Below are 26,930 nucleotides of genomic sequence, written 5' to 3'. Positions count from 1 at the left end.
CTTGTCTGACTGATTTATTAGTCGCTTGCGAAAGCTGGTGCGCTTTTAGGGACCATAAGTTTCCTATAGATGTGGTCTACATGGATATCAGCAAAGCTTTTCACAAAGTTCCGCACAACCGACTGTCATATAAGCTAATAAATGTCAGGTTTGGAGGCAATCTATTGATGTGGATAAAAGATTTCCTAGTTTGGCGCCAACAAAGAGTACGAGTGAACTCAAAGTTGTCTATCTGGGAAACCGTGCTCTTTGGAGTTCTGAGAGTACAGTTTTGGAGCCAGAGTTATTTCTCTTGTATGTAAATGACCTTCCTCCTATACTATCATAATTGGTCTCGTTATATGCTGACGATGTCAAGATATGGAGAGCGATACAAAGTAAGGGTGGTAGCTTAGGACTCCAAAATGACCTGAAAAATTATCTGAATGGTTTCAAACATGGCAATTCTCGATAAATACTTCTAAGTGTATCGTGATATATATCGGTCAGCAAGGTACAGATACATGCACGATGAAAAATATGAGCTACCTATTGTCCAGACACGCAATGACTCAGGAGTCATCATTAGCCAAGACTTTAAGACAACTGCACACTGCCGTGCATTAGCCGCCAAAGATTTTAGAATTTATGGTCAATACGTAGGGCTTTTAGTCATATCGACGCTCAAACGTTTTTGACTTTGTATAAGGTGGTTGTGCGTCCTAAACCTGAGTACTACATACGAGCGGCTAGCTCGTATGGAAAATGTTCGGAGAATAGCAACTAAGCTGATTCCCGTAATAGCGAAGGTCACGTATGATGCTAAACTGGCCAAACTCAACCTATTCCCGTTGTCAAATCGGAGGATTAGAGGTAACTTAATTGCAGTTTTCAAATTGCTTAGTGAAATAATGTGCATCTGAAATGCTCTCATTCTTTCTGTTTTCCAAAACCGAAAACTTACGAAGACACTCCAAAACAGTTCACAAACCCCGAACAAATTACTCGTCACCTGACTATCGACTCTCCCCTAGAATCATCGACGAAAGGAATTCATTATCCCAGCGCGTGAGTGAGGCTATATCCGTCGACTCTTTCAAAAGAAAGTTGGATCAATTGATAAACCATCATTGCCCGGACTAAGACATGCCGTCAAGCCTTCTGTCCTTTCCCAAATGAAACTGAAACCTAGTCTCAAACAATTAGACACCTACCTTGAAGCACTGATAAATAGTCGTTATTAAATATAGAGGATCTTTAACCAAAACGATGTTCGTGTGACATAACTTCAGCTGTCTACAAGTGTTTAGATCTGATTGGATATTGAAAATATTTAAATATGCAAGTAAATTTGAGACATTTAAATCCCCTTTTTGTTTTCGCGCAAATATGCACCGCAGGTTTTTACTTCAAACCACCTAATTCTTGTTCTGTTTAGTTTTCCAGTAGAAGAAAATAATGACTTTAAGGGAATTATTCCTATTATTGATCATGATGAAGAAAAGCCTATCACTGTACCTCAAACATTACTTAACGACTCTAATATTTCAGATGGTGAAAAGTGCGATAAGAGTTTGTGAACATTTAATGTTATAACTCAATTATTCTAGCAGATAATATCAATTGTATTGTGGACGCTTTAAGATGTGCACTTGTTAGTTTCGAGTTAGTTGTGAATTGGCTCATTTTCTCGGCTTCTAGAAGGCATATACAGGCTGAAAATAATTGCACGAATGATATTAAAAATCTATGCAATGAAGCCAAATCGTTGCAAGCAAAATTAAGAGACAAAAAAGGTTTGATAATAAATCATTTTCAGAACGTCGTTTCAAATCTTTCCGAGGAAAAGTGAAATGACACTTGAGTTAACTACAAGTTAACCTCATCTTTTAGACTTTCAATTTTTTTTAGAATAAATCCAAGTTATGCATATTTATGAGCGAGAATTTTGTGGCCTGAAAATTTCCCCATATAAACACTGTTAAACTATAAAATAGAATATATCTACACTATCAATTGTAACTATCAGCGTGCAAACAGAAACGTTATTTGTGGTTACTAAAATCAAGAGCGCAACATTTTGTGTTACGTTCTCCTATAAGGTGATAACATTTTAGTTTAGTTTTGGGGTGTAGTACAAGAAGTATCCGTGAAATAATTACTGATTTTATCAATTAAGAGAATGCCATTCGAAGTTCGGTATTCTGAATGAGCTGTAAAATAGACCAGTGAGAGTTCCAGTTGCAGAATCATTAGGTGAACGGTGAGAATTCGTATCATAAGAAGTGTTTACTGGGGTGGAGTTAATGTACTCGCTAGTGAAGTTATTAGTAATGCAAAGACTTGTAGTTTATTAACGGCTACTTTTCCAACTTATACTTTATAGAAATTTACGCCAGGACTCACACTTGCATTTCCCTATTGGAGTACTCAAAATCCCGTGTTTGTACACGAGTCAAATATTACACACCCAAAATGTATTTGATGCTCCAAATAAATAGAGGTGAAACACAAGAATTAAAATAGAATATTACCTGTTTGGTATGACGCTAGATAGTTTACTGAGTAATGCACAAAAATAATTTTCCTTTATAAATCTAAATTGTGTGTCATAATTACGTAGATAATACAATTATTTCCATCATACACGAAAACAGATTATGCACTCCCGTATACACTAAATTTCCTTTCCCGAAGTTTTCTAGTTAGGCATCAGTTTCAATTTCAAGGCAAAGGACACGTATGTGGTTATACAGTCCAAGCATCTGCTTATAGCTGAAATATAGAAGGTCGCAGTTAGAGGCGAAGATTGTTTATAGACCTAGAAATACATGTAAGGATTAAAGATCACTGTAGTTTAAGTTCATTTTCATTTATCATAGTACTGTCGCCTGATAATTTCGAAGAGTTTTGAGACATATTTGTAAAATACGGTGAGTATTTTTGCCCACAATATCAGCTACCTAAGAGTGATAAAGTATATACAAATATTTATTCAGTGGATGCAAACATTTGATAATATTTAGGCCGTCTATTATGTACTAGCTCATAACTTGTAGGCATACTAGAGATAAAAAGTTGAGTGTGCCATCCTTGGAAAATAGAAAAATTACTTGAACTTATGTGCTATTGTTTGGTGAGGCAATCAGAAAAGAGCTTATGTGCGACCTTGATAGAAACATTGAGAATAATCACTTCATTACATAAACTCTATGTTTTATTACTGAAATATTTTGTATATACCTTGAAAAACGAATAATTCTCTTCATGTGTGAAATATACATATCCAAAACCATGGCTTTAGTGACAATAGGTAAATATTCCTGGTAACAGTAGTATTTTTAGAAGTAAAGTAGTTGGGAAATACCCATCTTCTTACAAATAAATTGAAAGGAAAATGGCATGACCAGTAATTTTAGACAACTTTCGGAATACATAACGAAAAATAAATCGACCGAAATAGTTAATAGAAGGCAGTTTATCATGAATGTGGGCCAGTTCTCGTTCCATTTTCATCAGAACCATAACTTGTTGGTTTATGTGATTGGTGAACACGACATAAATTTGGAGTTATTGTTTCAAAACTAAAAAAATAAAATATTCTATGGTTAAATACTGAGTTCGTTTGAAATAATAGTTCTAAACTTGAAAATGAAAATTCAGTAAATTAAGGTAACGTAGGACGAGTAAATGAGATTTAAAATCGAATTAAGTTGATGGAAGTTATATTGAAAGAAATATCGTATGAATCCGTACGAATTTCGTGTGGCTATAAGACAGAAAGTATCTAAAACAATCTCAAAAAGTAGGTTATATGTCTAACAAACACTTTGTTTTGCTAAAAAGACAAAGAAATTATTCATTCTAGAGATACGCAGAACGGCAGAGAAATAATGTATATTTATCATCTGTAGATTTCCAAGCTAAGTGATCAATAGTTGCTGTGTCAATACAGGTAAACTTGTAAAATAGTACGCTAATTAGAGAAATTGTAAAATTTTATTTCTTCCAAATGTAGAGGAAAGTGAAGCAAAATTTTAAGTTTTTGGTCGAAGCCCTCATGATATATTATAAATATAAACGCAATTTACACTTGTGTCTACCAAAGCAGTGATTTTATTTTTAACTAATTCCACTGAAAACAATAAACTTACTAAATTTCTCTTATCCCTCTCGCGACGAAATATGAAAAAATTATCATTGCTACCAGGACGGCATAAAACCAAAAATTGGTGACATTATCAGCTGAAAGATATGAACACCACGTACATAATAATAAATAGGATTATATAGTGTTTGCTATCATTTCCCAAGATACACTAATATATTATATTACCACAAAACTACATGATATGAAACTGAAAACACATCCTTCTTTTAGTTTCTGATGAATACATCTTCATAGAGTGAATCTGAGATATATATAGATGATTTACTACACAAATGGGCTAAGATTCTAGTTTCAAACATTACAATTAATAGAATTTCCTAAATTGTGCTAATTCGAACTCCATAATACAAGATAAGAGTATATTATCCAATTGTAATCAAAATCATGTTCACTTCCTATTTCTGACCAAACTTTCTTTACTCAGTTTTCAGAGTAGTTATTAGTTCATTCACTTGACTACTATTACAAAAATGGCAATCCTGGTACTATCCGAAATTCAAACTTTTGTTTAATAACACAAAAGTCAATGATGTTACTATCACGCTTATAAACTTAAAATTAATTAAGTATTCTACATATCCTAAACTGTAAGTGGAACCACACAAAATAATCAAGAATGCATATGCTAAAGTAGACAGAAAGTCACGAAACAGAATGGATATTAGTTGAAGTTGGTACTCTTAAATTAAGTGAAATTAAAAGATAAATATATCAACAAATAGACGATACAATTAGAAAGGGTAGGTAAAGACAACTGAGTAAAATGTTCCAGACTAGGAAAAAAACAAAGACTTGTTTGCAACAGTATTACTGATTACCAGTGACACAATTTAGCCATTCAGTTAACGTTAAGTAAGAAACCCGGAGGTTTACAATTCAGTAGTTACTATTTTGTTCACCTGACTACCTTCAGCGTTTGCCAAGCTACAACTGACCCAGGTAGCAGAACAGTGAGTCGGTGGTGGCTATGCACACGCTACAAATGCATCAGTCACTTCAACCAACAGATATCCGCAACTTCACTAATTAACTTAATTCATTTAATACAAGAAGTTTAGAGGTACTGTGGTCCACTCGTGAGTCCAGAGACATATAATAAGTCCTCAAAAACACACTTTATTTACACCTCGGTGAGTTTTTTAATTTCAATCACTATACTTCACAGCCTAAATGTGGCGCTAACGAAATTGCGTAGTAAATCTACCCTATAATATACAGCCTGTCCAGCTCAGATCCAACGCGTTTCTTTTATACAGAGCACCGCCAAGTTGCATCTCCTCCTTTCAGTAGCTATATGATTAGTCTTCTCGGTCTCCAACGTTGTTCGAACATTCCGGGTACCTATATGTTGTTCTGTTTGTTAGGATAGGCATCAGCCTCGTGACTTCCGAAAAATCTCGGCTTTCATAATTTTTCTGAAGGAAGATTCCTCAATCCCTAGGGTAGAGTTTCAGTTGTTTATTAGGACTAGCGTTTTTTTCTACGGGATGCGGTTGCTGAATCCCATGCTAAATCATCCTCCTTTACCTGAGCTTAGGACCGTTAGTAACCCTAGAAGAGCTACGGGCAGAGTGGATAGGATATACATTGAAGGAATCATCAAACTGCATCACGCAACAAGCGCTAACTTAGGATCCTGAAGGAGAAGACCAAGAAATACACTGCGTCGGAAATTGGAAGCAGACATAAAAATATAATTGAAAAGGATTTCCCAGGACTGAGTTCTATGGAGAATGCTGAAAGCGGTCTATGCTCTTCCACGAAAATTAACAGGCGTAAGTATAACAAATAATTGTGTTTCATTTAACACAGGATGTATAAGTTGGCCAAAATTAAACAATTTTGCTATAACTGGGTGAAGAGTTCGTTGGATATCAAACGACCATAAATATTGAGAAAAATAGTAATCCTTATATTTGGACAAATTTTCCTCTGGTCCAAATAAATTTCTGCAGAATTTTCACAAAGTATGGATGTGTGGAACAGATGTCGAAAATTGCTTAGAGCTTCTTAGTATGAATGATTTTGGAGAGTCATTTGGAATGCATTGTCTCAAGAAAAACGTCTACTAAAATAGCGGAAGTGGTGTTACTGACATATAACATTCAGTGTAGAAATTCAAAATGATCGATGGCTATAAACTCACATTTAACCCTTATTACTCCACTGCGAAACTCTGGCAACCATAACCAGCGTAGTATCAGTCTCAACAAAATGTCATAAAACTCTCTAATAAATGTACTTATTTGCAGCTTTATGACACAATTATATGAGTAAATCATTGGAACTGGAAACCTACTTTCGTGTTCTTTCGATTCGGTTTTGAAAAAATGATGACAGGAACTTCTTATTTCATAATTTTTTTATGAGATTACATCATTATAATATTGTGCCACTAGATAATGAGAACAAAAAGTGTGAACTCAAGAACTGAAACCACTGTCACTTTTACTATATTATACAGCTTTGATAAATACACATGAAGATTTATCCTAACAATTTATGAAGAACTAATGACGTCAGTTCGAAAGCAGTCTTTTTGGGTCTACGACGATATAATAAAGCTCCAATAAATTTACATATAATCAATGAGAAAATTACCATAAAACGATTAGACCACAAAGGTTTCGAATTACTTACGAGGTAGATAAAGAACATGAGAGTTTACTTCATCCATTTTTAGTAACTGTCACTAAATTATCGAGGCTAGGAAAAGAAGAAACTTGATCAGACGCTTCATAACTTATCTAGTCCAATAGACTAAATAGTAGTAGAGGTAACCTTGACAATAATGGCCAATCATAAAAAAGATGAGGTCAGGAAATTTTTTATCGTAAGCTGATCGATAAAACTATTAAATGTGAGGATGAATGCATGTGATTTCCGAAAAATGGCCAAAGTAACACGAATAAGTAAGAGACAGTACTGGCTTGAAGGAACTAAAATGGATTATCTTACACAAAGACTTACAGACGAATACCTATATGTACAAGCTGAATCAAATGACATGACTGGAGTGGAAGTAACTGGACCTGAATAACGAATGAAGAAAGACAATAATTAACATCCATATCTACTCACATCTCAAACCTAGTAGAAACTTTCAATTTAAAGAAATTTACGATTCATACAATAGATAAGTGTATATTTTAAAAAAAGGAAGGCTAAAAATAGCACGGAGCTAGTAATATCTGAAAATAAATTGGAATCTTCGATTACACAGGTTAATTTTCAGAAACACTGACAGAATGAACAATGCTTAGATAAGATTTCGAAACCTATTTTACATTCACATTCATCTTTTCTTAGCAAACAATAACGAATAATTCCAAGATAATCAGTAATGTGTTGGATAAGTCCGATTAAATTAGCCTATCAATATGTTATGTAAAAATAAAAAGTCGGGGATACATGGTCAACCATATATTGAAATCTTTACATCATTGTACACAAGAAGAAAATAATCATTTCAAAATTAATTCAGCTTTTGACGCTTCGATTTAGTCAGTTTGGGCTTTTTTTTATGTTTTTTCTTCTCGAAGTGACAAGATTTTTGGTTATTGAAATGATCTTCTTTATTTTTTCTAAGAGAAGTAAAATTTAAAAAAAATAGGATATATACAAGTTAAAAAACGATATAAAATCTTTTTAACATAATGATCCCTAATGTGTATCGATTGAGAGATTTAGAGATCGGATATATATGAACTCAGACGAATATTTTCTAATAACATTTATGATATTCATGCTATTTCGCAGTCAGTGAGAAAGTTAATTTTCGCGTTCAACTCAGTAATTCTAATAGAGTAACTTAAAGACCAGTTGAATTTCTTCAGTCATAGGGTCCTTATAATTTCTAAATAAACGGAATACACTCATAGATACATAAAATAAACAAAAAGAAATGATTAAATAAATTTATTTTTAAAGCTATACAGACGCAAATATATATTTTAATTAAAATATTAAGTCAGAATATATCTATTAAAAATAATGGTAAAAATTTACTGATCAAAGTAACAGGGTGGAGTAAAAAAACACACAAGAATGTTATTATTAATCAGAAACTGAATAAGCAGTTGTTAAGATCTTGGATATATTTTCAAGAAAATGGATCAAGAGTTGAATAATATAGGAAAATATAAAATGTTGAAGTTGAGATGGTATGAAAACCAGAAGACACATCATTTACTTCGTAGTGTACTTTTTGATTAAATTAAAGAGTTACCTTAACTCGTGGAAATAGCTTTTTGTCTTTGACAAGAAACACTTTTTACGCTTTTATTGAGCAAGAAAAATGTTTTCGTCACACAACTGATTCACATTAAAATTGTTCTCGGTAAATCAATATGAAATATAAAGTTTCCAAGGGAATATAAACAAGTCAATAGCAAAAGATTATTACAGAATTGTCTATACATGTTAAATAAATATATGGAATTTATAATCAATATTAATCCACCAAAAAGTAATAGCAGTAAATCCTAATTCTCTTGCACTATGAATTATTTTTTACTATATAAGAGAATAGTTGAAAGATAATTACAGTGATTATTAATAGTGAATAAGTCACTGGTCCTACAAGCAATATAGATAAATTAATCAATTGGTGGAGTAAATTATTTGCTCCCATAATGAATAATCTGACTACGCTGATTCGAAACCAAAGGAAAGAAAATTTTTTTGGAAGATATAATAATAACCATAAGCACTTGTACTCATAAACTAGACTGAGTCACATCGATAATGTAAGATTTAATGATGCTATATCATCTTTCAAATCGTTTCAAGTAACTATGCGAAGTATATACGAAAACATTAAAATGTTTTTAAATGAAGTGACTTCAACTATATTTTCTGCATAACTTACTACTTACCTTTTATTGTTAATTTTTTGATATGATGATAATTTAACAGTAAGTGAAGAAAGATCAGCTCCATGTCCGACGACAGCTTCAGCCCAATCAGTTTCAGAACCTTGAATTTTGTAAGCAGAGAATAAATTTCTTTGGCCGGTAATTTCTTCAGATATCAATTGACGTATCAAAGTAGATCGACGTTCACGTTCAGAGTCACTGATTTCTGACTTCAATCCCAAACGATCAGTATTAATGTGTTCTGAATTTTTTGAATCACTATCGCTGTTATCATCTGAAAGTGGCTTTTCATACTCTTCAGAGTTGTCTTCGTCAGACTCTGATAAAGTATTTTCATCTACTCTAATCGCGGCATAATTGCCGTCCTAGATAAATTCAAATGTGACAAGAAAAACAACTCTTAGTGTACATTCAGTGCATTTATAAAGAAATAAAAAACGGTAACAAAACATTATCCACCTATAATAATAAACAGTAAGTACCGAGAAATATACATACTTTAAAATCAGAAACATTTGACAGGTCTGATATCTGAAAATACTTGAATATGGCTTAGATTTAGCTTAGTTTAGGTTTTGCAGTACGAAAACATACTTTCAGATCCACGTCCATGACTGGCTGCAATTGTCCATCGATAGTATCCTTTTTTGATTCTATTCTACATTTCCTCTCAGATGCAAGTATAGAGTCTAACGACTTGATATGCTCACGAACAATAACAAACAGAAGACCAAGAATACACTTAGTCCAACCTGAATTAACACCAGTATCTGGTCCCTTCTTTTTATGACCAAAAGAATGGTTGTTAGATGTAGATCCAGATGGGTCGCCCTTTTCTTTAAGAGAATTTAGTATTGAATATACAGCATCATCAGACCGTACAAGTCCAGAAACTCGGATATGAGGACGAGTAGAATCACCAAGTAAACGATTAAATTCACTGGATATTTGTTCCACTGTTTTATGTTGTAAGCCCATACATAAAAGGATAACCTACATGAAAAAAGGTTAGACAATTGACATGGTATACATATACATGGATAAATAAAAACAAAGCTTCATCATGTGATTGTAATAAAACAATGTACATTTACACTCTTCACACATATCGGAAGTGGCTAGGTTGATGACTGTGAAATTGGACCAAAACAATATTCAACTAAGAACAAGTGTAAATTACCACAAGTAGATCACTTCCCCTTATCTTTTATTCGACGATAGGCTAACACAATCTGTTGCATTTATCACTGAAGAATAAGACCAAATATACTCTTTTAAAATCAGTTTTTTTCGGAGAAAATAATGATATAGAAACAAAACGTTCGTGCTGCTATAATACTACACAATTTTGTTAACCAGGAGCACACCAAATACTGACATGTTTTTGGATATGTTTACTTAAAGATTTTATTGCTGAAAGGTTGCTGGCTGAAAAACGAACATTGTACAATGTACATTTAGTTTACCATAATACTTGTACAATCCAATGATATTTGTAAAAGCGGAAGTTATTAAATTAATTTTCAAAGAAAATAACTAATTATCCGGATATGTTGTAAATGAAGTCAAACACCTATAAAAACAATGTTAATATGTAACATATCTATACAGCATAAACTCGGCTTCGAGTTACACTTCTTATGTGAGATTTATTGATGCCTTAATTATTCGATTTACAACGCATAAAAATTTCGGTAAAATAATACACCCAGTGATTGTAATACTACTTAAACGCCTAACCTAAGCACGTTTTCAGCCTGCGATCGTACAGATAAAATGCCATCGCTTTTACCATCAAGCCACTCCCCACTTAATAGTCACTCATGCAAAACATAAAACCTGGCATACGTAAACATCGGTTCACATAATAGTTAGTTTAACATAAGGAATAATACGGTGACAATACACTTTTGCTATCGTTGTGTAATGATATGAACTACATATCATCCATAAAACTATTAGAGTTTGTAATTATCACTACCAAGGTCCAACTTGATAATTTCAAATAAAAAGTACTGGTTATGTTGTTATTAATAGAAAAAATTGTATATTTGCAATTTCATTGTGCTTTGAAAAGTCACAATGGGTAGAAAATTGCAACTTTTGATATTGCTTCTTCAGAGAAGAATATTAGGCTAGGTTGCAAAATATCAGAAATTTATATTTTAATTCACTGATGCTTTACAAATATATTTAAATTTAAATTAATAAAATTACTATGTTTACCTGTTGAGTTTTATTTAAACGCACATTTGGCAGACGCCTTTGGAAATAAATCTGAGCTAAACGAGGTAACAGATCGTTGACAAGATGGAAATCAACAAGTGATCTGCTATAACGCCTTAATCTTTCTAAATCCACTGCATTAAATAAGCTGTTAATTTCTGATTGGGTAAGCTCTAATATAGAAAAAGAAGTAATCAAGGAAAACTCTTTTTACCAGTATATTTTTAAGCTGTGCTGGTATTAGCCTCATACAACTATATATAAATAACAATAAATCTAAATCAGCTTGGATAAAATGCTATTATGAGTTGCGAAGTTGAAAGATTTGTAGAGAGATCCATCAAAATTTAATATACACTGAAAATCTATTCATAGGAAACCGTGAAATTTAGAATAAGTGATCTAGCTAGGTATTTGATTAATTTCGATTATTTAAGTCGGTTTTAAGCTAAAACAGTAACTTTATGGACAGGTTTATTATACGTCCTCCATATTGGAAAGCTAAAAGTGAAAATTGACTGGATAGTGTATCACGACGAATCGTAGCTACTTCAAGCAAACGATCTATAAGGCAAAGCAGAATGAAGTTAAAATCAACAGCATAAACACTTCGATGAAAAACAAAGATCCAAGTTTAACAATAATATTAATTTAAAAACTATCGAAAATTCAATCACTGCTTATCTTACAATATAGCACGAAAGCAGTGGAATTTCTAAAATTCTAGAATTAAAGTGAACTGATAAAATCAACGATACTCACAGAGAAATCATTAAAATGAAAAACGAAACGTTTCACAGACGTTAATATGGCTAGTCAGAATCCATATAGGACCTAGTATGAATGTACATCGGCTCAAGTTAAAACATCAAATAACAACGAAATGAAAACAACGAAATGGATCTTTGAGGAGGCTGGACAATGGTGTAACTAAACACAAAAATAATTCAAAAGGAATGATAAATTATATATATATATATATATATATATATATATATATTCTGAAAATACATGATTCGTGCCGAATAACGGCCAAGATCAGTACAGTATAGATAACAATGCTAAATGAAAAAAAACGACATATGATGCTAGATGAATGAAATAAGGGAATAAAAAGTATATACACAACCGCAATACATTGATAGGTCTAATATCATTTTTTTAAGGTCGTCAGCTATGAACAATTATGGCCTGAAGGAATGCATTGAAATCGTCCTGTGATAATCATAGAGGGATTAGTTTGACTAATATAGTATATAAAATACTAGCCTCAATAATTATCGAGCACCTAACTAAGACTCGTGAACTGCAAACACGAGAAAATTAGACTGGCTTCAGACCTGATCGTGGCTGCATCTACCACATATTCATCAGATCTTAGACAGGCATGCTTATCGGCGTCAAACAATGATAGTTCTTCTTGACTTAAAAGCACCATTTGACTCTGTAGACCGAGAGGTTCTGTGGTAGTATCTGTCATTGCAAGGTATGACTCAAAAGTACATAAACCTTGTGAAGGCTCTTTACTCGAACACTACTAGTCGAATCAGAGCTTCTGGCGAAATGTCACCTGGTTTTACAACCTTAAGTGCTGTCCGACAAGGTTGTCCACTATCTCCATTTTCGTTCAACTTCATTATAGACCTACTGCTGGAAATAACGTTCTCGTCGACTGAATTTTCAAGAATTGACCTCATTCCAGGAGGTCCACCTATTAACAATACCAGGATGTTTAGAATGAGTTTCTCCCCCTCTAAGTGCAAGTTGTTGCTTCAGCACTAGCCTGCGTCAACACCTGAATTAAGGATACGGAGTGAAGTGGTCGGACGCGTTGACAATTTCACTTATCTCGGAAGTCTGATAAACCCTAATGGGTAGGTGTCTGACAAAATCTCGGCATGGATTTAGAAAGCTCGTTCGCCTTTTGCCAACTTACGTCACCTATGGTGAAGACGAGATATCCGTCTATTAATTAAGAGACGAGTATACTGCGCAGCAGTTCGTTCTGTTTTACCTTACGGCTGTGAAACATGGCCACTAAGAGTAGAAGATACTCATAAGTTACTAGTATTTGACCACAGGTGTCCTAGAAATATTGCTCGCATCTTCTGGGATCACCGGGTAAGTAATAGTGAGGTTAGACACAGGGTATTAGGAAATGATGGTAAATCAGTTGATAAGGTCATGAATCTTCATCGACTGAGATGGTTAGGCCACGTGTTACGTATGCCTGAACACCGATTACCACGACGCGCTATGCTGACTAGTGTAGGGGATAGTTGGAAAAGAGTTAGGGGTGGCCAAACCAAAATGTGGCATCAGTCATTGAAGTCACTAACTTCTAGTCTGAGCCACGTTGGTAGATGCAGACTACTTGGTTGGGGTCCGCGTGACTATCGTAATGAATGGTTGGAGACTCTGTGTGACATGGCTGAGAATCGATCACAATGGAGTAGGTGTATACACTCTCTGTCTTCGCTTAAAATTTGGGATTAAAACTGCTTCATATCTTCCTTTCTTCCTGTACTATATTTTTATATGCAGTCTCACTTTTATATATTATCACCGTAGAATTAACTACTTCTATGAATTTGGTGTTCATGTTGTTGTACTAATGAGGTCTGGCAACTTGGACCGATAGATATATGTGCTTGGTCCTACGTTGTAGCTGACTGACTGAAAGAATGCAAAACATGTTAAGAAGTTCGGCTTTCAGCTAATAAATCACAAGTTCAAACCTCATTCGACTTAGCACGTGGCCAATCAGGTAGTAGTACTAGCTCTTACACGAATACATACTTGGCAAATGAGATAGTAAATAACTTGAGTATTAATCATAGTTACAATGAAGATTCCAACTAGGTGGTCTGCACGTAGTGACAGACTAAATTAGCAGTCAATCCTGCTTCTTTATTTGGTTTACCCTTAACTTTCCTTCAATCTACTCCCTTTACAACCGACACTGCATGTCGAAATAAGATTTAGTTTTAGTACACGCACTAAATATTAGTAATTTTCGAACGTAAACCAAATATACAGCTTCCAACACCACTCTTATAGTGCTTGTATGTGCTTCAATTTTAGCATTCAGTCATAAACGAAAAAAATGGATCTAGTATAGCATTATTGATAGAACACAACAGGCTGTTGTTTCTGATAGATTTCTAAGCAAAAAGTTGTATAATATGTGTTTTTTACTTTAAAGGTTAGTCATTATGTTTTCATAATTACTGTTTTTTAAAATAATTTGGCCGTTATGGATATTCTAGGCTTGTAATCACTTATGAAAACAACCACGGGGAATCTAAAGGGTTATCGTTTCAATGACAGATTTATAGAAACTGTAAATACATACTAGCAGAAATATACACATCTTCAAATCACATAAACAGAACCAATAAAATCAAATGAATATATACGGATTATTTTTAAGAGGTTAGAAGAATTTTAGGACATGTAAACTAGGTGAAGTTGAAAAATTTAATAATTTTAACAAATTACCGTTAGATATTTCAGTATTCATTGATTTATGACTAAGGAGTTCAAGACCGTAAGTTCCATCCATGTGTCGAAATGGTCCAGGGAAAAGATGTATTAAACGTTTGGTAAAATCTGTATATATAAGATAAAATAATAATTATTAATCACATGAGTAGTGTATATGAAAGGTAGAATATTAGCCAATGTATGATTAACTTAGACATTAAGCATACGGTAAACAGAAATAATACAGTTAAGATTGACTCAACACCAACTGTATAAAATCGTCTTAAGGTGATTACATCATTAACTTTTGCTACGCTTTAATTCTTGAAGTTAAACATACATTTCAGAAAGTGGATAAAGGGAAATGTTCGCAGGAATTTACGTAGAATAGGAACAAGTCATCTTTAAAGTAGAGGAGTTACTCTAGCACTGTAAACAACATAACTGACGAGCGAAATTTAAACAGAGTAAAACACTCCTATGATGAACAAAGAAGAGAGAAACATTTTGATGTGGGTTTGTTCTCTGAGCTGGATGGTTTGGTCGTGGAGCTTTCATCGTCCTTCTGAACGATATCATCAGCACAAACTTCGGGTAGAGAGAGAAACAAGCAGGTGGAATTGAACAGACCACTTTATTGTTAGGAAAACTTATGCTGTTTATTGGAATGGAATTTCACACATTAAATATAGTCAATCGGTCATTAAAAAATGTAGAAACTATCCCGAAAGTGTATTTCACTGAGCCCTAGCCAAATCATACAGCAGTTGGGTCACTTAATATCGAAGAAATCATTGATCCCCGTCAAAGACAAGGACAACCAATGCGCATCAGTTAATCGTACGCCATGGACTGGACCATGCAGTAGTGGTCACACTTTCACTTGTACCTATTCTAACGCATATAATTCTGTAATAACGTCGTTTGTATTATACGGTCTCCAAATCATCCACAGTACCTTGATACGATGATGGGGTAATCCTCGTTAGGTGCTGACAGCAAAGTGTGACTTCGACATTAGCTGTTGGTCACACTATTCTCTTCTGACTCGAGTAGGCCCTCAATTATTCGACAGAGATCATCTATGTTGGTGAACTACAAGTGTATCGTTTCAAGTTGTCACAACTTACACAAACACAGCAGAGTAACTAACGCGAAAATAAGTAAAAGAGTGAAAATAATAATACCAACGGTAATGATCAACTGACCATAAAAAATCTAATTTACAAGGACCGAATTAAATCATTAAATGAAGTGAATGGACTAATAATACTGTGAAAAACTTAATGCATCTATGTCAGTTAGGTGAATTTTACGCAGTGTCGTCTAACTATAGGTTGAGAACATCTCACCCCTTGATTTTGATCTCGTTAGTTACCCATTACTGTGCTAATGTCAAGAGTGGCTTTTCGAAGACGCATATTTCTGACGGTCCTCATTATTTTTTGACTAGTTATAAACACAAATAATTTAGGAGTGTCTTTAACTATCTACACTGGTAAAAAAGACTCAATGAAAAAAAAACAGTACAAGGTAGAAAACATAAACAGCTAACAATGATATACAAATGAATGCAATCAATAACTAACCATAGAAGTAATTCTGAAGCCATTCTGCTGATTGAGATGAGACGCTTTGATGCTTAAGTGGTTTCACCATTATGCATGTAAATTCCCCTGTCAACTCATTCTTTAAAATTAAAAACAAACAAAAATGTCGCGTAATTCCAAGATGTTGCATTTGGACTAAGAATACTTATGGATAAATTTACGAACATGAGATACTATTTGTCACAAAATAAATAACTGCCATTAAATTACTAAAAGTAGGAGATATTGTCAAACTAATAAATTCCATATGCATCTTCAAGATCTATGCAGATATTACCAAGGGTAAGAATGTTTAATAAGCTGTCAACATTTCAATGGCAATACCAGAAGCATGAAAATAGGAAATCATTATCTGACGCACCCATTACTACTGAATAATTGTAGTTTGTCTTCAGTGCAAAAATACTGAAGATAAACAGACCAAATTCGAAGACAACAATGTAACTACATGGAATTGATCTGTTTGATAAGCAAAACATAATAAAAAATATTATACACAAGTGTTCTATTCATGTATACTCAAACATTATTGTGGTACACATGAATATTGTTTACTATTCGCAGTATTGATCACTAACTAGGGATTAAGTAAAGGGTGCCCCATATGATGTACAAGTATGGTGTGGGTTACTTATATCCACATAAGTAGTATATAACGGTGGTCGGGCATTGAATGTATTTCAGTGGAAGATCGATAAATAGAGAACAGGAACCAAACGCAATTGGTATGAAAATGCATGAACAATAATAATCGGAGACGATGGACTGATATTTGCAGTAGAAACGTTCAAGATTGAGACAATTGATTGATAGTTTGCAAATTAACTATTTACTACATGGTTTTCATATTTTACTGAGATATTCTGTAATTTCGTGCCTAAATACATTCGACTATCCCCACTCGTGTTCTTGTTCACTACACAAGTTGTTTGCATTGATGTGAAGCCTAATCATTACATACAAACGTCCTCGATCACATTTCTTTATTTATTATCATTATATAAGATAGCTATACACACCCCATAGATTGTAGTTTTGACATTTGGGTATATAAATAACTTACAGGCACCTATGGATACACTTAATTACATAAGCACAAGTGAAAACCAGCTAAAGGAAAATTTCGAAACAATACTTTGAATCGCGTATACAGCTACAAAGATCACATTTAATACAGAATATATTTTCAGACTTAACATCACAAAAAAACTATATACAAGTGACTTAAAGTAGGTAGCATCATTGACGAACACGGTGGAGCTGATGCAGATGTGAAGGCGCGGATCGGCTAAGTAACAGCAGCATACCCGCAACTGAAGAACATCTGAAACTCAAAATAATTGTTAACCAACACCAAAGTCAGAATTTTCAATAGAAATGTCAAGACAGTTCTACAATGTGGGGCGGAAACTTGGAGAACTACGAAAACCATCATCCAGAAGATACAGGTGTTTATTAACAGTCGTCTACGCTAAATACTTCGGATTCGTTGACTAAACACTATCAGCAACAGCCTACTGTGGGAAACAACAAACCAGATTCCATTTTGCGGAGGAAGAAATCAGGAAGAAGCGCTGGAAGTGGATAAGACTCACATTGAGGAAAGCACCCAAATGCGTCACAAGGCAAGCCCTCACATGGAATCCTGAAGGTTAAGGAGAAGAGGAAGACCGAAGAACACATTACGCCGAGAAATGGAGACAGACATGAGAAAAATGAACAAACATTGGGTAGAACTAGAAAGGAAGGCCCAGGACAGAATGGGTTGGAGAATGCTGGTCGGTGGCCTATGTTCCATTTGGAGTGACAGAAGTAAGACTTAAAGTAACTTGGTTATTAGGAGAACAAACATTTTTATTGGAGTTAGGTGTCTATTTCTACTATCACCAATGGAATCATAATGAAAATATGTGCACTAGTACATTCTGTTCTCACGTAGACTATGTAAAATATGATGCACAACGAGTTTTCTTATTTATACATTAAAATGTGACGTGCAACATTATATGAGGAAAAGTTCTAACCGTATAAAGTCAAAATCATATTATCATCAAGCAGAAGAGCATACTACATGATGTACGTTAGTATACTTTAATTATATGGAGGATACTGCATATTAGCTAGACATGAGAATGTTTTATACAGCATAAAACTGATGTTAGCAGGGTATATACATTCATTTTCGATCTAGTCAAAATATTAAACATTCTAATATCTTACATCGATCTGGACTCGGTTTTTCGTCGGTGTCTTTACGAAAGATTGTAATAATGTGAACTAGTGTGCTAACGTATTACATCTTGTTATTTTTAATTAGTCAGCACATAAGTACTAATTTAATATAAGTTATCACATAAGAATCTATTACCTCCACCAAAAAACCCGTTTGTATATACTGCATTCATAAGAATGGCATTTCTCAAGGTCTCCGATTCGCACTGACATATAAAAATCACACAGAAGCCAAAGCAGTAGCATTCCCAACATAAATAACCGAAATGACCACAAAATAGTCATCAGAAAACTCTTACCATATTTTGACGAAGATAAACTGGAACATAACCTGATCGTTTCCAAAATCTTAACAAGCTGGGAGTAGCACCGAAAGAAACACCAATGTAGTCAAGTTTCTCAGAAGGACGTTCATTAAGACGACTAAGCAAGGGGGGCAGACTCGCAGGTTCACGCCGTTTTATTATTTCTGTGAGAAGATTTGATTTGTTTTCAGATAATCTTGTATTATTTGATTCCAAACTAGCATCTGAGTCATCCTGATCGTCATAGTTTCCTTCATCTAAATCACAGTTAAAATCTAAGGTTGAAGGTTTGGGTTTTAAAGATTTATTGGATGTTTGGTTCAAGCTTTTAGCCCCTTCAATAGAACCACTGCGGCCAACCTGTTCAGTTTGGATGTCAGTATGCTGATTTTCTGGAAAAACTGTAATATCCTAAAAGGGAAAAGCAAACAATTTTCGGTCAGTCATTAATATAGCGCGAAGCTTCTCACTCATAAAATGAAAACTCTTACCGTTTGCTCGTTGTAATAATCATATAAGAGTTTCAAGGCTCTTGTCCCATAACCAAGACCTTGATAATCAGGATGAGTGGCTATTCGTACTACACGAACACCAGATAATTCACCAAAGTTGGCATCACAAAACTATAAAACAAAGAATTAATCAAGTACAGTAATCAATTGAGACAAACACACTATGAAATAATCAAAAGGATGTAATTGAGCTTGTGAATTAAAGGAATCGACATATTTTATTTGTTCTCTAAAGCAAACTACAACTACACTACCTAAACATCTAGTTAAAACTAAAAAGGATTGGAAACACTGGTATCAGCCCATAAAAAAACACAAAGATAATTTGAATATAACTTACGTAATTGACATAATAACTAGGGTGGAAATTTATTTACTTATAAGCAGATGCTAATAAAATTTGAGGAACACATCAACTTGTTTAATCTTCTAGTCTAAGGAACATAGAAACCACAAGAAACTTGGGCTACTGATTGATTCACTGGTATATTATGAACATCATTAACTGGAAAATGAATAAAGCTCACTAATCAAATAAAGTCTGATATTCCAAGCTTTGGTCAACACCAGCTACCCAGAATATTAAGTTTGAACCCATGATCTATTAGCTACAACTCAAGTCCTTTGACTAATATGTTACCCTTCAGTCAATAACAGTTTGACCGATCTTGATGACTTTCCTCCAACCAAATAGTAGACAGAGAAATTAAGGTATACATAACTCGATTTTATCACTTTACGGCCAAACAGCTCACAGTCTAAATTACTTTATCGATTTCCTGAATTAATGCTACGATGACAATAAATATAAAAAACTTTTGTGCTACAGATTGTTTTTATAGGCACCAGTGAATCTAAAAGTGGAGCTAGTGAATTATTGTACTTTACTGATATTATCATCTGAAAAAACGTCTTCGAGATAAAAAGTTAAATCACTACTTTTCGTGCATCCACCATATAGAGAAAACCAATAACACAATCTTATACTTAGTGGGAGAATACCTGTTGAGACAATGTCCAAGGGATCAAATCACCAGAAGGACGTAAACCACGAGAAAGATTATGCATTACTCGATCCTTGTTTATTTTCCCCTCTAAAGAAACTTGCAGCACACAAAGAACCTCTGGTACACACCCAGATTTAGGATCATATGGAGCAAGAAGACAAAATATATGATGAGCAGGTGCATCAGAAAGTAGTTGTAAATCATTTGGAGAATTTTTATAATGTGACGAAACATAAAGAGCCATCAGTCTATGTAAAAATATTTCCGTTGACTTGTGATATGAAAACAAAGTATCCCTATTAACATAATACAACTGGCATTGATCAACAGGAGGAAGATAAATATTGGCTTCATTAGCTTGTTGTTCACGAGACAGAGACTCTCCACAATCCAAACACAATAGGTCAAATAACCAGGCTTCGATTGGATCACCACTAGCATAACGAATAGCTTCAGTAAGAGATACTTCAAATAAAACCCGTGAAGTATCAACTGTAAGAGAAGTAAACAATGTTACGGTTTAGAAATTATGATCCAGACTAAAAACAGACTGAATATTGGCTCGGAAGTTGGTGAAAAACACATTATAATACCAGTGCATTGGGGACTCCTGCTCACTTGCCAAGAACGAAATTCCTAACTATTGATAATAAAATTTGGAACGGTTAACCACTTTGATAAATTTGGATAATGCAACGAGAAGCCGAAGATTATCAGAATTATGTGATATATTTCGGCAATACATAAAGTTGATATCAAGTCATCTCTTGTAGTTTGTACAAAAGTTCTCAAGGGCACATATTAAGGTCTATTGAAGCCTTGGCTATACAAAAACTGAAACCCTCTATATATGATCAAAAACGATCTGTTTCTACCCTTGTAATACTGATCCATTATCCTGCTTGGTTTTCATATCGTGTAGTTTACTTTTATTCTTGTTTCCCTTTACGTCCTAATTTGTCTAGTTGACTTTTGATTTTTCGCTTACTATGTCTTAACAAGTATATGTGTGGTCAGATTATTCCGAATGTATTGCCAATATACTGCACAATACTGATAAACTTCGTCTTCTCATCGCATTATCCGAACTGATAATAAGTCAAACACCTAAAATCTTGGCCTACAAAGATTATCTGCTTGAAGCTTATCATAAGGAATGGTTGATATTTTCTTTGATATAGATGAGGCCAATTTTAAAGGTTGTATCGTTGAATGGGTTATGAAAGTGAATAAGATAGTGACTCTAAAATAATTTAAAATACGATGTACGAGCAACCACTTAATTAATTAACAACAAGGCACTTATCAATCGGATGCAATACCTAAATACTGAATTAATCTAGCATTCGACAAAACAAAGCCTGGTATGAAGTGTGTCACTAAGCTGACATACTTGACAACGGTAAAAAGGATTAACAAAATACAGTAGAATCATCAGAGTAATGAGTAAAGGGACAGATTAAACAAAGAGTGGAGAGCTGGAGACAATCGCCTGGGATTTCCTGATAACTACCTTCAACTATATAAGACCTAACAAAGTATACCACGACGATGAATGAGGTTAATAACCGGATTAGACACTAGATTATTATAATCCCATCAGAATGAAGACGGAATACAATGGACAGCTTGCATGCAACTCGACGATTTGGGCTTCTCAGTTCACCTAGCCTTTCTATCCCATACACACCAACAAATCCAGGTCAAGACAACCACTGTGGCAGAAGCCTCTGAATCATTAGGCTTAAACATATACAAAGGAAAAAGCAAGATCCCCAGATACAACACGGTGAACTCCAACCCAGTTACGCTTAATGGAGAAGCTCTGGAAGAGGTGGAAACTTTCACGTACCTGGACAGCATCAATGAACAAGGAGGATCGGATGCAGACATAAAGGCGAGGATTGGCAAAGAAAGGAGAGCGCTCCTACAGTTGAACGTAAGGAACTCAAAACAACTGTCAACTAATGTCAAAGTCAGATTCTTCAGACGAACGTCGAAACAATTCTACTATATGGAGCTGAAACTTGGAGGATTACTACTACCATCATCAAAAATGTACAAGCATTTATAAACAATTTTCTACGTAGGATATTCTTGGCTCGTTGACCGGATACCATCATCAACAGCCTACTTTAGGAGAGAACAAACCAGCTTCCAACTGAAGAGAGGAAATTAATAAAAGACGTTCGAAGTGGATAGGAAATAGATTGCAGAAATGATCAAACTGCATCGTGAGATAAGAGCTACCTTGGAATCCTGAAGGGGGACGTAAAAGAAGATCAAAGGACACACTGCGTCGGGAATTGAAAGTAGACGTCAAAAAGATGAATGGCAACTAAAAAGGATTACCGAGGACAGAGTTCGGTGGAGAATGTTGAAGGGTAGCCTATGCTTCTCTACGAGGGGTAACAGGCGTAAGTAAGCAACTAGAACGAAGAATGACATGATATTATAGCTACTGGAACAAAGTAACTGGTGATAATTAAGGGATAAGGAGAGGGTGTTCGAGATTAAGATAAATGTGCAGAGTAAGCACACACATAAGCGTGATTGATTTATCTAAGTTTAAAATCATTCTCAAGATATTATTTGATTGTCAATAAGAGAAGTTAGACAGATGTCTCTTTAGTAAACTTTGTGTTAACATTTAATAACATGTCATTGACCACTTTGTACTCTTCCGAATTAGTAATAAATAACAAAGAGAATATTTCCAAAACATCTATCTAAAGACAAAAACAAACTATAAAAAGTGGTGTATCTAATTTAGTTTTTCTGGAGCCTTTGTCAATGATTTATATACAGTGCTGAATACTATTTCAGTCTCATCAGTCGTTAAGAATTTTTACGAATAAAATAAACATGCAACGATTACCTGGGTTGAATTACAAATGCCCAAATGCCCTGGTATGACCGAGAGTGGGGAGAGTCCGCTCTGCCTCTCGAAATGCTCTCATATGGCCACGCGTATATAGCCTCTGACAGAGAAGTCCTACTCACTGCCTTCTCGTGGCATTACTAATGTCTACGAAACTGAGAGGACGAAAAGCGAATGCCCGGCGCTTTAACCGGGTTGATGGACAAGGAGAGTCCGTCTAGGGGAGTTGGAAAACCCTGATTCCAAACCAATGGTGCACATGGGCTCCAGTAACCTGAAGGAACAAATGGCGTATGAACCACTCGTAGGTCACCGGCTACCATGGGACTGCATCTCCTCATGATGCTCCACTGCCTTGTGGATCAGATCTTTAGGTCGAAGGCCCCAGGTGTGGCCCCCTAAGAAAACCACCTGCTTCAGTTTGGGCACCTGGGCAGTATCACAGCCCTCACACAAATCAAATGAAATTTGTGCGGCGCATATGTATTCGGTGCCTTTTTGTACCAATGTTTATGTGTTCAAATAAATAAATAAATAAATTACAACAAGAATACTTTAAAAAATTTACCTAATCGAAAACCTTTCCCCAACAATATTTTATTTTTCTCTGTCGACTGAAGAGACTGAGATTTTACATTGTCGGTTGACAACTTTGCTGTAGTCCCTGATATAGTGCATTGTGATCGCAGTTGACGTAGTAGTTTGAAGGATAATGATCGACCAGTACCTTCATAACCATTAATAGTGGATGCCATGAATACAATTCTCGGACCACTGATAATGGATTGTACAAGAGGTAATGGAATGGCAGCAGCTTCGTCTACACATACTAGATCTGCTTGTTTGACATTCGAGAGGGCAGCCATTTCCCATGGCGGTAAATATATAAGAGACTGTCTGTGACTTCGTCTGTAAACGTCGATTTTAACTATAGCTTGATTGTGTTCAGGATTCATTGAGCGACTAACAATATAATCCTGGTGCTCTTCATAATGAAAAGCATTTAAACCGTTTACAACAAACTGCATAAGTGTATTTAGGTTTTCCGGACTGGGTGCAGTAACATACAAGTTGGGCATACCAGTTTCAAAAGCAGCAGCTAATCCAAGTCCCAGTGCTGCAGACTTACCCCGGCCTCTACCGGAGGTTACAACAACAAAGGCCGATGAGCTACTAGTTTCCTTAGTCCCAGCTCCGATCGAGGAAAGAAGAGAGTTTGCCATAGCCAGGGAGGTAGCAACCTGAGTACTTTTATTGCAACCCTTATTTTGTAACTGTGAAGCCGAAGCCAAAGAAGCACAGAATTGGACAAGACTTTTAGCCTGGTCAAATGTGATACACAACTTGATTAGAGGAGCAAACGGTGAGCCATCTTCAGCTAAGGAGACCTGGAAACAAATAACAGAAACCATAAAAAAGCTTTGAAATGATGCGCCTATATCAAACATTCTGAAACACGTAAATAGACTATACTATGTTCATGAATAACGTAGAACTTGTAACATTCGCAAACCAACTACCGTATGTTTAGTTTAGGTTTTCATTTAAAGTCATTCCGAATCAGAGAAGCTAAAAAAAATTGAAAGACATGAGACTAAAGGAGTAAACCAACTAACGCATAAATGAATCTATTGTACAGTTGTTTAGAGTTGATAAGTTAATAAGAATAAACCTAAAATCACAACCAACAGCATCCGGAATATAATTCGATCACATGTTGACTGTTTAATACATAGGAAAACGGAGAATATTGGAGACCCTAAAGTCACATAATTCTGAGATGCGATTAGACGGGAACCGACAATGTGTTATGTAATTTAGGACTGTTTATTTACATATTACGTGTTCCATTTCTTTGATAAAACATGTAATTTCTCTAATTTTTTATTATCGCTGGGTTGAAGAATCTCAGAACATGGGACAATAGATTATGTTTAGTCACCTGAGTCATCATTGCGCATACCAAATCGACAGATATTCATTCGGAATGTTAACATTTGTATAGTGCTTATTGCAATCGAAACAGTAAGTGGTAACCAGTCTTTTACACAGAGTGCATCTTTCAGATATAGGACAACAATGAATTTGCTGTTTACTACCAACAGATCCCAACCACCCGGTTGAGATGAATGTGGTAACATTGACCAGTGTTATAAGATTTTAGCTGACATGGCTCGGAATCGTTCACACTAACACAATTTTATTATCTTATTATCTTTTCGATTTTGAAATCCAATAGTCTTCTATGTATAACTCTGTCGCTTAACATAATATATTCTTTTCATGAGTGCTACTGCAACTTTCAATTCACTATATCGTGCAAACGGGCTACATTTAGATACTCACGGCACTATAACTACACTCAAAAAAACCCCATTACCGCGGCTACAACCAAGTAATCATCTGAACAAGTTCCGAATAACTGGGCTAAAGAACTGTACAATTGAGTATCGAACACGTCATTACTATAGTTTTACTGTCCTATATAAACAATATGTGTAGGAAAATGGACAGGTACATGACTGGTTGAAAGATTACGTGTCCACTAGATTGGACGTAGTACTAGGTTGTGGGTTATAACTTACTGGAATAATAGAAATAAATTTAGCACATAAAATGAAGTAGTTAGTTGACAATATGAATTTAAAGTATACGTCATGGTACTATTCATGATCTAATCATTATAAAGTGACATTTTAACTTTAATGACATTACTTTGAGCTTTTGGAGTTCCTTTTGTTCCAGAAGAATAGACTCATCGCTAATATCAGCCTGCAATGACGTTAGTGAACTGAGAACTTTCTGGGACAATGGTAGGACATTCCACCGATCGTCTAATACAAGACATCGGGGGTTACTAGCCAATGATAGTAAAAACCTTTCGTTAAATCGACCGACAACATTGTGTTGGGATTCAGTGCGATATCGAGAATGAACATCCTGAAAAAACTAAGTATTGAACGAAGAATACCATACCATAACCATTGTACAAAGTTGTTGTAAAGAGGCCATAGATTTTAACAAAAACACTATGAGACCTCCACCAGATACAGTTTCAATAGTCCGAGCAAGTAAATTTGGTGTCAGAGCTTCGAAATCTTGAAGCACACACATATCGAACGTTTGTCCAAGAATTTTATGTGACTCGTCGTAATAACACCAACGTATATCTGTCGAGCATACGAATTGCTCAAAAATTGTAGCATCAGATGTTAACCCTGCTTTCCGCCTTTTGCTAAACAAATTAGGATTTATTCGTGAACAACATACTTCAAAAGTTTGAGGTTCTTTTTGCGGTGACTAAGAAAATGACAATAAAAAATAAAGCTTACGTGCTAAAACTCAGCTCCTTTTTGTAGCACCACAAAATGCTGAGCCGTCCTTTACTTGAGAGTGAATTTAAAATTTGATGCATTATGGGGACCTAGACGCCAAAGTTTAGATTAATTTCTTGAATCTAATTTCGGCTACCTGATCCTGGCCTTTATTCCCCACCATGACAAACATCGACCTATGTTTTCGAAGAATGCCATTTTTAAGCATTATCTGTATCCTATTGTCTAACTTGTGTAGCTGACCCATTATCGAATGACCTTAATGGCAAAATGTGGAATTCGAAAAGCCGCTGTCATAATTAGTATATC

The 26,930-nt window shown here is 34.8% G+C and overlaps 2 protein-coding genes across 2 annotated transcripts; one reads left to right on the top strand and one right to left on the bottom strand.

Annotated features, from left to right (window-relative positions):
- The first annotated feature begins 1,350 nt into the window (after positions 1–1,350).
- On the top strand, positions 1,351–1,914 carry Smp_144500 (hypothetical protein). Its single transcript, XM_018794459.1, has 4 exons — positions 1,351–1,379; positions 1,418–1,551; positions 1,590–1,644; positions 1,681–1,914. The coding sequence occupies exons 1-4, from the start codon at positions 1,369–1,371 to the stop codon at positions 1,829–1,831; spliced, it is 351 nt and encodes a 116-aa protein (XP_018648870.1). The 5' UTR covers positions 1,351–1,368; the 3' UTR covers positions 1,832–1,914.
- A 5,645-nt stretch (positions 1,915–7,559) lies between these two features.
- Positions 7,560–26,868, bottom strand: Smp_144490 (n-acetyltransferase-related; the record flags this gene model as incomplete). The annotated part of the gene is made up of 15 exons (XM_018794458.1): positions 7,560–7,734; positions 9,028–9,392; positions 9,622–10,020; positions 11,254–11,426; positions 14,755–14,865; positions 16,329–16,428; positions 18,881–19,297; positions 19,378–19,509; positions 20,401–20,897; positions 23,867–24,674; positions 26,002–26,226; positions 26,263–26,521; positions 26,557–26,586; positions 26,619–26,710; positions 26,758–26,868. 15 exons carry the CDS (start codon positions 26,866–26,868, stop codon positions 7,626–7,628), a joined length of 3,828 nt encoding a protein of 1,275 aa, XP_018648869.1. The 3' UTR covers positions 7,560–7,625.
- Between the last annotated feature and the right edge of the window lie 62 nt (positions 26,869–26,930).

The sequence above is a fragment of the Schistosoma mansoni genome, chromosome 1 (genome assembly GCF_000237925.1).
Source record: "Schistosoma mansoni strain Puerto Rico chromosome 1, complete genome".
Lineage (NCBI taxonomy): Eukaryota > Metazoa > Platyhelminthes > Trematoda > Strigeidida > Schistosomatidae > Schistosoma > Schistosoma mansoni.
The sequence above is the reverse complement of the archived record's forward strand: the minus strand, read 5'-3'. Positions and strand labels throughout refer to the sequence as shown.